The 14,875-nt window shown below is 40.5% G+C and overlaps 1 protein-coding gene across 1 annotated transcript in view; it reads right to left on the reverse strand.

The window, feature by feature from the left end:
* LOC149288952 (calcium uptake protein 2, mitochondrial-like) overlaps positions 1-14,875 on the reverse strand; it is a 127,697-nt gene that overhangs the window by 33,137 nt on the left and 79,685 nt on the right. The window contains exons 3-5 of the mRNA XM_089491205.1: positions 6,673-6,704; positions 5,934-6,009; positions 2,005-2,052 (exon numbers count right to left, since the gene is read on the reverse strand). Coding sequence (XP_089347331.1) covers positions 2,005-2,052; positions 5,934-6,009; positions 6,673-6,704 — 156 coding nt within the window. The remainder of the gene's footprint in view (positions 1-2,004; positions 2,053-5,933; positions 6,010-6,672; positions 6,705-14,875) is intronic.

The following is a 14,875-nucleotide window of genomic DNA, read 5'->3' on the forward strand; positions in this document are numbered from 1 at the left end:
AGAACTGTATAGCAAGGGCTCACCAACTTCTCAATCAGTGTAGACTTCTCTAAAATACCTCCAGTTATAAATAACTACGACCAAACGCTCAGACTAAATAATAATATCAATAGATGAGCCTATGCAGAGTGACACTTCTTTCATCTACTTGTATATCTTAAAGGACATTGCAGGCACGTTACTTATCACATATTGCCTATAGATGGCACCAGATGCCCATACATTTTGTTAGAATACGCAGGGCCGTTTATATTATATAACGAAACACAATAAATGCCATCCCTGCTAGCTTTCGATGACCACATTCTGTCTGACATAATGCTTTCATTGTTAGATTTTGGTTTTGGAAAAAAGTGTTCCATAACACTTTAGGACACCTTTAAGAGCAGCAAGAGGCAGAAACACATGAAGGACTCTGTCTTTCACACACAGGGCTAGTCCATGGCCAAAGAGTGCTCCAAGTGCCTCTTTGTAGCACCACACGGACCCCATGACTTTTATGCATTGACAATGCCAATGGATCTCTACTTCATTTCTTGTTGGCACCTGAGTTGTGTGGCACTAGGACCGGCCCTGTTCATATGAGCACTGTCCCTGCGTAGAACTTTACTTACCAATTTTTCTTATAAGCTACTATAAAAAAAATTAAATTTTAGTTATTGTTTCACTGACAGAATAACTACGTCATGACTGTATATAAAATGTTTCCATTAAAGTAATTAGAATTTAATTGCTATTAGATAATCATTTTAATTATATATATATATATATATATATATATATATATATATATATATATTTATTTATTATCTCTAGATACATTGGTGTGGCCCCTACTCACCTGTTTCTGTAATTCAAATAGTTATGTTACATATGACTTATGTCCGGTTTACTTGTTGTACAGCGCTGTGGAATACAATGGTGCTATACACAACAACAATAATAATAATATTGTATAACGATAATGTCCAATGAAATGATTTGCCAAGATCGGCAGATAAAGTGTGTCTACACAGAAATGTATCATACGTATATAAATTATCAGAAATGATTAGTTCTTCCCCTCTGTAATACGCAGTCAGCGATGATGAATAGGCTGTAAGGGGCATTGATGGCGGGGGTGATGTCATGTGCCAGAGCGGATCGCTCCACCGCGCAGTGTTTAAGGCTCTCCTCGGCATCCTCACATTCCTGTCTGACAACTCCCCTTTCGAAGTTTAAACATCCAGACTCTTCAAGATTAAAACACCGTATCAGCCCTGCCAGCTCGGATGGCTGTATATCCCCTTAGTCTTCCTGGCTTGTCCTTTTCCTTTACTATACCAGACACTTGCATTCAGTTTGCCTACGTATTCTTGGAAGGGGGGGGGGGGGGGGAGCGTACTTTTTCTGCAAATTATTTCTATGTTGATGGTGGAACTAAATTATTGGCAAGTCATACGTATTAAAGGTTTAGTAGGTAAATTAAAAGCATATCTACTATTTTTCCTGGCATTAAAAAAAATTGATCTGGTGGTGTTACCTGCTACTGGACAATAGCACAACTTTATTGTCAATGTGGCAAGTGACATAGTAGCGTAGGATTGGACCAACAATGGGGCATAAGTGGGAAACTGCACCAGGACTCAGGGGCCACTAAGTGGCAGGCCAAAGGTAGCCACCTGGCACAAAAAATGTCTGTGAGCTGGGCCAGTAGAGCCATATGCTTACCAATAGTGCTGCACCAGCGACTTAATATGTGGTCATGGGTCTCCTGAGTGCGTGATGGCCACCTAGTCATCCCCCAAATATATGAGCTTTAGGGCTGCTATGGGACCCATAGATGAAACAGCATCATTGTATGAATGTATGTACGTAGGGCAAGAACACTGCATTTACTGCCTCACATTTACCATTCTGCACCGCATTTACCCCGTAACACGCTGCTGTTCCAGAAGCAGAAAACGAAAAGGTTAAAATAATCAGACTTCTTACTCACACATTGAGGGATCGTATGAAACTTACTTGTCAGTATTGTCAGCAGGAACAAATATTCTGTGTAGGAAATCAATCCTAGAACAATAAAAAAGGAACAAAGTTACAGACTGTAAGTAACAGAACACGATCCCAGCCACACAAAAATCCCCACCGCAGCCAGATTTAAGGCATTTGGGTTCATTTTTTTTTTTTTATTAGTGACAATCCAGTTTATGTTTCCGTGTCACATTCACACAAAGAATTGCAGATCGGTTACACATATTTCACGGTGTCATCGCTGAGACTCGCACTCGAGACAAGGAACCCGATAAGCCCAAAATAGTCGCATCTGTTTTATGCTTTTACCGAAATTCAAAGTAGTAACATTGATTTGTTTTCAACGAAACGTCTGCAATAAATAATTGTATATATGAAGGGAAAAAATAAATTAAACTCCCTTTGTCATATTTAGTAGTCCTCCGTTACTGAAAAGGATCAAAGTATTTCGTAACTCTGTGCAGCCTTGGAAGGGCCAAGAGTAGCCAGTTTTAGGCTCTCGAGAGGGACATGTAAAGCTGGCAGGTTACTAGATTGCTCAGATAGGGCAGCCGGGACCCATGCCAAAAGGCCTCATTTTATTTATTTATTTTTTAAACATGTCCTTTTTTCAAGGTGATTTTTTTTTCCCTCTAGGAAAATTCCAGTGCTTCTCGTGATTATATAATTCTGCTGCGAATAAACAGAAAATACTGGCATTATTACCAAAAAAAATTCATCTAAGAAATACTTAAGATGAGGTTAAATAGAAAACTAAAATTAAAAGTAATTTTTTTTTTTTTTAAATCACCTTTTCTACATATTTTTCATATAAGAGATAACAAGACAATGTCAGGGTGACTTAATATAAACCCTTAGAGGCGAGTGGAATTAATCAATCAAATGAAGTTTATACAGTACAGGAGTCCGTTGAGAATGGCGCGTTTATACACAATTTACTGATGAGTAAACATCATCTACATTTGTTTACATCGGGACTAATTAATAGATAAGGAAAGCTTAGCGGTTTCCAGCAAAGCGAATACCTAAAATCTGGAGTCAAGTTATATAGCCATGGTGATGGGAATGACTTTGGCACAGCTCAGTGTGATGGGAGTACAGATTGGCTTTAGCAGAGCTCAGTGTGATGGGAGTACAGATTGGCTTTAGCAGAGCTCAGTGTGATGGGAGTACAGATTGGCTTTAGCAGAGCTCAGTGTGATGGGAGTAGAGGTTGCAGATTGGCTTTAGCAGAGCTCAGTGTGATGGGAGTACAGATTGCGGATTGGCTTTAGCAGAGCTCAGTGTGATGGGAGTAGAGGCAGATGAGAAGTCACCAATACCCAGAGCTCTCCTGCACATGCAGCATGAAGTGTACACTTTTTTCTTGACACACACTTGTTTTATACAATTTTATACCATAATATAGCACACTCTGTAGCCGATTTTTGTAAATGGTTCATTAATGTCAACATTACCCAAGTTGTCAATATGTCTTGTCAAGACCCGGCTTCTATACTTTTCCCAAGAACTTGGAAAAATGTTGTAATAACGTGTACGCAGCGCCAGGTCTTTTTGATTTGTATATTTTTAGTTGTACGGAGCAGACAAAACTGTAGCAACTGCAGCCTCCGTCTTTGATGCAAGTCCCTATTGAAAGGAGATGTCATCGCTCGGCAATAAGCAGCAAGAATGTGTGTTTGCTGGGCAGAGAGATTTGCAGCGAGAATGCTGCTGGTGAGGATTATGGTAATGAGCTCCCCGCAAGCGCTCTACGCACCTGACATTTTTCTATTCTGGCAAAGAAAAAAAACAAAAAACAAAATGTGGCCCAAGATTCTGTTTACATACAAGTGTTCTCACCGCAGCAGCGCTTAGGTTATGTACGCTGGGTAAACACATAGGAAGAAGAAATTCAGGGCATTAACCCTTCACAGTACATAATGTACCCACTGCACTACGAACCGACTACACGCAGAATTAAAGGACCTTTTCCTAAGGTGTCAGTAAGTGCTTTATCTCTGTCGCGGTCTCTCCGATCCAAGTGGTGTCTTGGTTAGAAACTGGGTTTTCACCTGGCTGCAGCTTCTTCACAAGCTGTATGTAATCCGTAAAGCCTGCTGTCTGTGCATGCGTGCTCAGTGCCTCTCCTGCTGGCTATCAGAGATTAATCCAAAAGAATTAATATTTCTACAACTGGACACAGGATGCATTGTACTCCAACTGTAGTCCAGTCTATAGGCGCTAATTATATAGATGCTAGCTGATGCACCCATCATTAAAAGAGAGCGAGAAAAAGAAAGAGAACGCGAGAGAGATAACGTCAGGTTAAGTTGGGTTCATATAACTGCCCACGTTTTCATTCACAATTAAGTTTAGAATGGGTTCTACCCCAGTATAAAAGCATTCATTATAAGAACCGCATGTTCTTATAATTTTAAGAAAAATAACCAGCATCACAGTTAGTACACATTGAGAACATAGAACCCTTTAGAAAGGTAGTTAAAAGAAAATAACATTTTGTATTCATTCTAGAGATTTTAAAAAGGCAAAAAGAGAATAAAAGGGTAAAAAAAAAAGAGAAACAATGTAAAGATTAAAGAAAGAACATTTAAAAAAAAAAAAAAAAGAAAATTCTTGCTGTTAGGAAAATGAATGACCTCAGATATACTTTATAATTACGGGATTAGACGGGTGCAAGGCGACACCGCATTTATCTACAGAATGCTGACTAATTTGTGACCTTTATAGCTGTGAAATTTAAATATGCGCCGGTGCATAAAGAAAGTTAAAACAATAGATAACCTTTATCGAGACGGAGAGAGAAGAAACAATGACAGGTTACTTGCAATTACCGATAATCTATGCAGGGCCTCCCTGTATTTTATTAGAATATATTGAAAAGGGAAAAATGTCAAATATTTAGCTTTTAGCATCATTAAACAAATGTATTTTATTTTTAATCAGACTTGGCGTTTAAGCTATATTTAGTCTAAAATTCAGGGCCATATTATTCCCATAGAGCTGATTTGTGACGTAATCCCCGTGTTAGGCGGCACTCAGATTCTTGGTGCCCAAGTAGGACTCCATCTGATCCAAAACAACAAAATGAAAATAAAACTATGTAACTCCGTAAATAGACGTGTTTATTCCACCATGTGGCAACCTTTCAATCCAACCACAGGATCTTTTTAGGCTTTTTCATGATTTGTGACATGTCGGGGAAAATCGACCCTCCCGTTTTTTTCTAAATCTCCCTAACAAAGGAGCAGAATTAACCAGGAAGGAAGACTAAGCCTGCCAACGGCATCAAAAAAGACGGCTACACACACATGTACCAATGATTTAAATTGTTTGAGTCACATAAGTGAATTAGCACAATGGGGTTTATTCACTAAAGGGAGAGTTTGCTGGAGAGCTGTGCTTCAGCTCCCTGTACATTATGAAGGTCCAACGCCAACAAGCTTCTGCTTCAGAAAGAGCTCGGCTTGCCTTCTGAAAGGTATAATCCAATAAGCGAAAAGTCTCCTCAGCTATTTAATCACACATTATACAGGGCCAACTCAGACCAGTGCAGGCTCTTTATAATGCATATTAAAGTAAAGCAGCTAAAGCACAACTCTCCTGTTAATGAAGAGACCCCCAATGTCCAGTTTGGGAAACATGCACCCACAACTAAACAACCGAGTTGGGATATAACCAATATGGTTAAGGACTATCCCTGGAAATCTGGGTCTGTTGGCAGCTGAATATATAAGTACTAGAATACACGTATACATGTACATAAGTTACTTTATTGTAGCCAGTGTGGAGACGCCATTATTTGGAATTGTTGGCAATATATCCATCGTGCTTATATTTTGAACCAGAATCAGTTTTCGGTAGTTTTCCTTTCATACACATTTAGCTGATGCCGGGTGGGGGTTGGGGGTTTTATTTACCTTTATCACCCAGGTCTCTGAAAAACGTTGGTCCTGGTTTGACCTTAGCTGCTTCACATAACATGGCCTCCACATCCTATAAACACACAGAACACATTTGAATGTTAGTAAGTGGGTTTCGGGAAATGACAAGTGTTCCCGGTTTGGGTATTACCATCGCATGTGATGAGCTGAACACCAAAAAATGAGATTTTTTTTCATATAACGAACCATGTACCTTTGCCTTGGCTACCTTTACCTAAAGTTAGGTAGATGACATGCACCCATTTTGCACCCGGAGTTTAATTTTAGAGAGGGTTCAGACTGAAAAAAGCTTCTTGAAATGTACAAACTAGCACCTAGATACATCTACAGAACATATGTACATATATGTTAAATTTCTGTGTCTGGACCCGACGTGCCCCTCATACTCCACACCCGCTGGACATCCCATTGCTGACACACGTAACTACAGGGTAGTTGGCAGGGATGTCCTGTCACGGCCATACCTGGGAACTCTCAGGCGGGGGGGATGGGGCGACCCGGAGGATTCGGGCGAAACCCAATTTCCGTTTTAAAACGCCCACCGAGGTCAGCGGGTAGTCCTGGCCGCGTCCTGCAAAGGTAGGCTCTGGGTAGCCGGAGCTATCAAGTTCCCAGCTATGGTCATGACAACGCTCTGTTTGCGCATAAAGTAAAATTACAGGTGCAACTGACCACAAATCTGGGCAAATAAATAAAACTTTAGATAACAACTTACCTTTTTAGTTAATCGTTTAGAAGTAGTTTTTCCTGTAAACAAAACAAAAAAAAGATATATAAATATATAACCAGTTGGTATCTTTGTCATAAAGTAGGATTCAAAAGGTCAGTAAATATCCCATAAAAAAAATATACTGGGGATTCGATATAAATTGGTTCTAATTTTCTAAAGTGGTCTTATTACCATAGCAACCAATTGGATGGTCCAGTCACTTGTGATATGGGGCAAGACCCATTTTCAAACATTGAGCCAGAATCACTTTTTATATACAGCCCACAACCCCTTCCGATTACTCCTGGCTTTAAAAATCACTAAAGAGATTACTATTCAGCGTAAACTTTTGAGAACTGCTCACAAGTGTAAAAAAAATAATTTTAATTTATTTTCCGATGACAAAGCCCTCGTCCAACCGCATCATGGCTGCCCAAGGAGCCTCCTAGGTGGCGAGCAGTTCTTCTTCATCTCATGGGGTGATTGTTTTGTTTTTTTTTATCACACAGGCTCTTTTTCTCCCCCGGTAATCGTATTTCTTTGAATTTCCCTGTCATTATTAAGCCATTTGTACAAAAGCGATGGGTGTTTCTGAATGCAAGTGTGCACTAGCTTAATTCGACCCGGACGCATTTCCAAACTCTGATGTCAGGCTCATTCCTTGGATTTGTGTCGAAGCTTGATATCTCACGGAAAAACATTTCTATTCTCACAATTAAGATCTGACATGAAGCCACTTTTGCCCCGTGGCGACTGAAAGCTGGGATCAGCTGCGCTTATTGATGTTTTGTTAGTTATGGCTATCGACTAATTTCATTTATTTCGCCGCAGGCAAAGTCTTTCCTGACACTATCTAAACATCATGTTATCGTTGCACCTTTTTTCCCCCCGACTGAGTAGAAAAGTGGCCCTTTGCCTGTAACATGAAGTGCTTGTAGCTGGTGACTAGCGTGTGCGATTTTAAGTATAAACATTGCATGGAATATTTCAGATAGGTGGAGGCACGCAGGAGAAAAATGTACTGTATGGCGGGAGCCAAAATTCCATCAAAGGTTTAAAGACCCGTAGAAAAAGAAGAAGTGTTTTTTTTGATCTTTAAGACTTCTAATAAAAGCAGAGACAGATTTTCTTAAGCCCCACACTTCAGCAAGTAGCACGTAAACGGCATAAAAAATGGCTGCGAATTTAACTCAATGTATACCGAAGGTAAAGTACCACTACTAGGGCGATCCTGAAAATCGAGTCCTAAAGGTCGGATATAAGAATGGATGCTGGAGCGAAGTCTGCAAGGTGCTGATTGGACTATTTCATGGATTGCCGTGGTGAACACTTTTTTCTATATATAAACCCCTTGTGCCCAGATCACCTCTTGCCTCCTTGCTGGAGAAAACCACGGCATTGCCCTTTAATAACAAATAGCGACGTAAGGGAGTAAAAAAACCCCCCAAACTATCCCTTTAGTGAATATGCCCCCAGTGTCACAGTGTTTTGCACCAGTGGTCCACATTAAATGGCATAGTCATTATTTAATATTATTTCATACTAGCACCCAATCGGCACTCTGCTCGATATTACGTCACATTGGGAATAGCTGCTTTGTATGACTGTATTAATGATATTCATGCAACGTATCCGTACGGTGAATTACAGCCGTGAGTAAAATCCCAAAGGGTGTACAGGATCCTAAAATAACCCTGCTGTTACACATAGTGATTTGCTATGGCAATAGTTGTGTTAGATCCCACTTTACGCATGAATTTAAATAAAAAAAAACTGAATCACGTCGCGGTGAGCAGAAGCAGGGGAGAAATTTTGCTGTTAAGAAATTTTTTTTTTTCAGTTGTTTTTTTTTTAACCTTTACATTGACCCTTAAATTGAAAAGGAGTTGAAAAGGAAGCGCTTCGGTTTATAGGAAAGTCGTAGACTGTGGCATTTAAGTTTGCCTTCAAAAGAATAATGCTTAACTTGCGGTTTACGTTTACTTTGGTCTAATAACAAGTTCGATGAGCGCAGCTTCTGGAATCAAAGCAGCAGCTACACACGGTGATTAGCGAAAACAACAAGAGTCAACGCTCTTTAACAAGCTGCCCTCTGCCCTGCATTTTACATTCTTTAAATAAACCAGAGAAAGAATGCCATTTAAATCTGTCAATGCCACAAAAAAAAAGACAAGGGGCATGCATTATTTACAAAAAGTGGAAGTTTGTCCTTATAGCAGTAAGGTTAAAACTGGGAAATAACTTTCCATTGGCCAGTAACCCAGTGACGTATTCTGGCCGAGGCCGACTAGGGCGGTCGGGGGGTTGGTTGGGGTGGACTAGCTTATTGCAATCACGCCATCATCTTCTACCAATGCTCCGGTCATTACATTCCCTAATCGCAGTGACCATTATATGATCAACCTGAATGCTTATTCCTCTAAACTTATTCTAAAGGAGACGCAGTTATATTACTATAAGTTTATTATTGTATCTCTTTTATTGCCATTGAACATCCATAAACTGCAACAAGGTGCATCAGGATAGCCCAAGACATGGTACTGCCTGTGACTAATGATGAAATACTGCCCCCCTCCCCCAAAACCACACCGACATCCACTATGCTATATCACTGTCGCCCCATATTGAGCACAGCAAAAGGGCGGAGCTTCTGGGCACACCTTCTCCCCGGATTGGAGGAATGGGGGAAAAGGCTGTGGCAAATGGCTCCGCCTTTTTGCGGAAGTGCACTGGGAGGTCAGGTTCACAGAGAAGCGGAAAAAGGTAGAAGAAGAAAGAATAATGTAGATAGATTTCTGGAGCATAATTGCTTCTCTTTCTCCAAGAATCTATCCAGAAAGAACATGCCTTGTCAAAGCGCCACCAGGGTCCCCGGAGCCGGCTCTTAGGTACATAGTTCCTGCACATGAAAGATGTACTGCCGACTCCCAGATAGCTCAGGGCGTGATAACACACAGGAAGGACCAGGCTGTCATATTAGGTGCATATCCTGCATGGACACCAGCGCATTTCACTGCATGCATTCTTTAGCTATTTCTTCTGTCTCGTTTAACTCCTCCCCGCTTCACGCACTGTAGAGCTCCCACTGAAATCAAGGGAGTGGAAGCAGCCAATGACATGCATGCTATATGAACACCAATATTTTTATTTTTTAGTATTTTCACTGGCTGCTGCTTCAATGACTTCAATGGGAAGGCTACTGAGCATGTGCAGGAAGTTCACATAACAGTACTCCCTGGTTTCAGTAGATGGAGCCAAGAATGGCGTTAGTCAAGACAGACTTCTATTACCAAAGAATGCATGCCTCAGTAAAATGCATTGGCATCCATGTAAAATGGACTCCAACGTGCATTAAAAATAAAAACACAATTTTGGGGACTGGACTGTTCCTTTAAGGCTCTAGTGTTGTATGCTCCGCGGGAGATGAGAGTAGTGTGCATTAGTAGCTGTGTCACTAGAGCTGACCTGGGCATAGGGCTTACAACACAGCATTCCTTTGCAGTAATAACATTGTAAGGCATTTCATGTTTGTAGATTTTTGCCATAAGTCTTCACTTGTGGACGTTTAGGCCGACACACATATCTCTAAGAAATGTCCAATAAAATGCCATTACAATAAGAATGAGCGCACTGTGGTATTGCGGAATAGATGCATACTGATGAAACCCTCTGGGTATCCTTCTACATATTCCAGATGTGAACCTTGTCTTCCCAGAATAAGCTGCAGCTACCAGCCTGAAGACATCCACCGCCCCCAATACCGTGTCCTCGCGTCACAATGTCACCACGTGCAGTTAGGATCCAAAGACATGGTCCATTTAGGATCATTTAACATTTTGAGCTCTGTAGATTATAACAAAGATGCTGTCCTGGCTAACAGAGAGCTTAGAGAGAAAATGTCTCAAATACATTTTACATTTGTCTAAGTCCATGTTCTTAAATCATGTATTTCTTTATGGATTGCTCTTTATAGAGCTATAAGCAAATTAGTGAAATATGAGCTTTTTTTAAATTAAATTCTCACATGTAGTCAGTAATGTAAAATATTACTTTAAAGGGACAGCCCCAATAACTGAAAAAACGCATATTATAGCACTTTGTAAGTACTTTAACATGCATTATTTAACCTGTTAAAAATGTATTACTTACCTTAAGAAGTTGCAGCTCCTTTTTTGGGCCAACCAGTAGTAGGAAAGTTCTCCCATTAGAATATAATGAGACCACCCTGGAGCTCTACATGAACCAGTGCTGGAGACATCTGGTGGTGGGTATACTATGTTGGCACAGTGGCATGAGGAGGAGTGCGGGGTCACTCCGCTATCATTAAAGTGCATATGATGGCTGGAGTATCTGTTTAATATTCTGTGGCAGTCCCGGTTGTCAGCACATGACCCGACTACTTAATTCTCAGAAGAAGCGCTTTCATATCCATATACCTCAAGACCGTAAATGGGTGGCCATCAAGCGACTGGATGCTTAGGCCAAAGACATAAAAAATGATATACAAAGCACTGAATATTTTCTGTCGCAAAGATAAAAGAACAGGGAGGTCAGTTTTGTGGACTATTACATGCTTACCTAAAAGCAGAATATTTACTGATCAGTTAAATACCCCACCACCACAATATATTTTTGTGATAATCTGTTCTTATAGAGGATGTTTGAATATAAAGAATGCAACATCTAAGATAATGATTAAAGAACAAAAACAAATTGTGTGATTACAGGGTCCTCTCAATTCCTAAGAACATTAAGCAGGACCAGCTGGAGTACTGTGGTCTTCAGGGAGGAGACACGGATCATCTTTGGGATCAGGACTTATAAAAATGGTAAAACTGTAGCTCATGACTTCCCAAAAATGTTTCTCTTTCAATGCGGACCCTCTGGGATCTTTGATGTTCCACGTTAACGCTGTCACCATGTGAAGGATAAAAGCAATGCACGTAAGCCCGGTCTGCTAAGCACCGAGCCAGAGACTTTTATTAGGGCAGTCGCTCTCTCAGGAAATTAGTACAGCTTATGCACACTCTTGGGAAGAAGCCAACACTGGCACCGTTCCACTTCCCGGGGCTTTGCGTCACAGCCCAGCCTTGCCCTACTATCTCGGTGCCAGTGCGGGGTCTACAGCAACATAGCTTCCAAGTAATAACGTGAGATTCCATCAGTAAATACTGAGCAAATTATCTTCTATGAAGTATTTCAATAAACCTACATGCATAATAATTGTGATTAATGTGGACTGATTTACAGCAAAAGCGTAAACATCATACGCTAATTATTGGAGACAAAAAGCCTCCAATGTATGGCTCATCTTTCTCAGGGCCAGTTTATGCACACATGGGGTTTTACTTTAATTAGAACTTGTGGACCTGTCAGAACCTAGTACTAACTTTATATGGCGTCTCCTAGAGTATTATGTATGGAGGGCTTTCTAGATTGTAAGCTCATTTGCACAGAGCCCCCTTTACTGTTTGTTTTGTAAGTCCATATTGTTATATGATGCACTACTTGTTATGTCCCGTTTATCTCTTGAACAGCTCTGGGGAACACAACTGTACAAAACCAGATATTGCCATATTGAACAGAGATACGAAATTCGACTACTTTACTCTTATGAACGCTGACATGACGAAAAGCATTAGACACTTTAGGCATATTGTACCAAGTAACATGATGAAATATAGACAATGATAAAAAGCTCATAAGGAATTCATCAAGGACACGGCAAATGTGAAATTATAGAGGAATTACATACACAATACAGAAATTGCCAGTAGATTAAAAGGTGCTATTCCACTTCTCTAACTAAATGCATTAGACCCATAATTCAGAGTACTGTTAAACATCCAAACCTTTCCCAGAAATAATCATGTAACATTTATCTCATTCATATATTTTGTTGGGAACGTTCAATTGTCATGTGACACAAAGGCAGGCACTGATACAGTGTTGCCATAGAAACTAAAGTTGTTTTTTTTTTGTTTTTTTTTTTTAAGTCTGTGTTTATACTCTACTACCTTAGAGGAAAGAATGAAGAAAAAAAAATCTGCTAAGGTTTATTTGCTTAGCATGCTAGAGAGCACAATCAATGCTTTATCTAAGTGGAACAGCATCTTTAAATCAAATGAAGTGTATACTAGAGGGTTCTACAGCAATGTAAACAGAACATACGTCTCTGTGTGTGCAACCGAGCAAATGGCTTTGGAGCTATGACCTTCCTCCGAGGACAGTGAATGAACCTGCACTGATCAAGATCAAAGCCACCATTCCCCTTCAGATTAATGCTTGATAAGAAGCAGCCGAGACCTCCCAACCTTAAAGGTATTTCACGCCATACAGTAACATTTTCATTTAAGTACAACATTAACTGGGCTGCGTTCATCTACGTAGAACGTAGGAGCCCGACTGGATATTTTAAAAGCCGGATTGAGTCTTTAGAGGGCGACAAGGGACGGAGCCACAGAAACTAATGTGATAACAGCTTAAAATGTAAGCCACATTCTACTTGATAGAAAACGATACATTTATCGGTTTGTCTCAAATCTGCCACATTTTGATGCCATTACGTTTTAATGTTTTAATTATCTATTCTGCTAGAAGCTCTGAATATTAGTTACATGCACTGTAGGGTGTGATGGTGCACCCTTGTTAAGAGTTCATCCAGTGACATCATCCTCACGTCTCATTCTAATGAACCCAGAGCCACAGAAACTGGAGTCACACAGTTCAATCGCAGACATTCTAGCTCTGGATCAGTGGAAAAGCACCAGATGGTTTCATAACGTTATCAACAAATTCAAAGCTCCCGAGTTTTGGAGGAGCTCTCAGATGGTTTGTCCTCAGATCAGTGAGAAGTAGCATTGGATAAGCATGTCTTATGTCCTCACGGTGCAGGTTTGTATAGCCCTAAAAAGTATCTTTTTGTGTGATCCCTTAGCTCAATGAAGAGAACATAGCAATGTACTATGTCAGAGCTAATTAATGCCTGCCTGCTCTGTATAATGTATTGTCAGTCAGGGTTTTAGATTACACCTGCGCTCCCACAGAACACAGATATTCTGCAGACAGGGGTGAGATCACTGCCTTGCGTCTAAACTGCAATTATACCCGGTTTCATTCCAAACAGTGGCTGCACCTCACTGGGGTTCCAGATTTTACAGTTTACTGCTCTGGCTGCAAGTTTACAATCCGGCCAGGAAAACAAAACACACAAATGACTTTTGCATAAATTCCTCGGTAAAAACAGCAAGTTCCTTTCCAATGTAGTTTTGAAGCCACATAACCTTCCCTTCCAAAAGGAATACAAACACGGCAGCGTGTCAGCTCACACTCAACGCAACTACTGCCGCATTGAAAAATATTGTCCGAGCCACACAAATAAACGAGGGGACCTAGATCCTATACCAATAAATGCAACAAATTGTGTTGCATGAGAAACACCGAGTTTCTCAGGTAGTTCCATACAAAACCTTTGAGTCATATGAGGCTCTCATGTGCACAATAAGGTCCTTTAAATGAGTCTTAAACCTTGCTTATACTTCCTTTCCTCCAAGGTCTAATGTTCCCAGGATCCACGTAACCAATTATCCTAAATATGTATCTTCTAAGCAGATTTAAGGCCATGTACACATACCTACTATGCCAAACTTCTTCTATACCCCGATCTCCACCTCAAGATGAAACTCTGTGGATAGATGTTATTGCCTACTGGAAGTGGTGTGGGTCTAAACACACAGTAACTGCCCCACTTCCGAGACGAAAATTTGATGGGACCCCTAAATAGAGGTTACTTCAAAGGGGCTATTCACGCACCAAAGCCACTATTTCCAAAGCTCTCTAGCTTTCAACTTTAAGCCTTACTGTGAATCATGGGCGTTGTATTTCAACACCAGAGTGCTACCTATAGATGTTTTTTCTGCTGTATTAATCTATCGCACGCAATCCGAATGGTTTATATGGTTTAAAAACAGTTGTCAGTGTAAAAACATCTAGCTTATAACACTTTATTACAGGGAACCTCTTTAGTGAGCGTCCAAGGAAGGGAGTCCAACTCCACCCCAGACTTAAATGATGTCTCTAGCGTGCAGTGAAGTCAGCCAAGAGTCCAGACGGTTGGCAGGTCAGTGCAACCAGACGCAACTGCTGGAAAAACACATTCCTGAAATTGCCTTCTGAGATCAATAGTTACCAAGGAACAACTCAAATCAGT

This window comes from Sceloporus occidentalis, unplaced genomic scaffold (genome assembly GCF_023333645.1).
Source record: "Sceloporus occidentalis isolate IW3139 unplaced genomic scaffold, rSceOcc1.0.p SCAF_49, whole genome shotgun sequence".
In the NCBI taxonomy this organism is placed as follows: domain Eukaryota; kingdom Metazoa; phylum Chordata; class Lepidosauria; order Squamata; family Phrynosomatidae; genus Sceloporus; species Sceloporus occidentalis.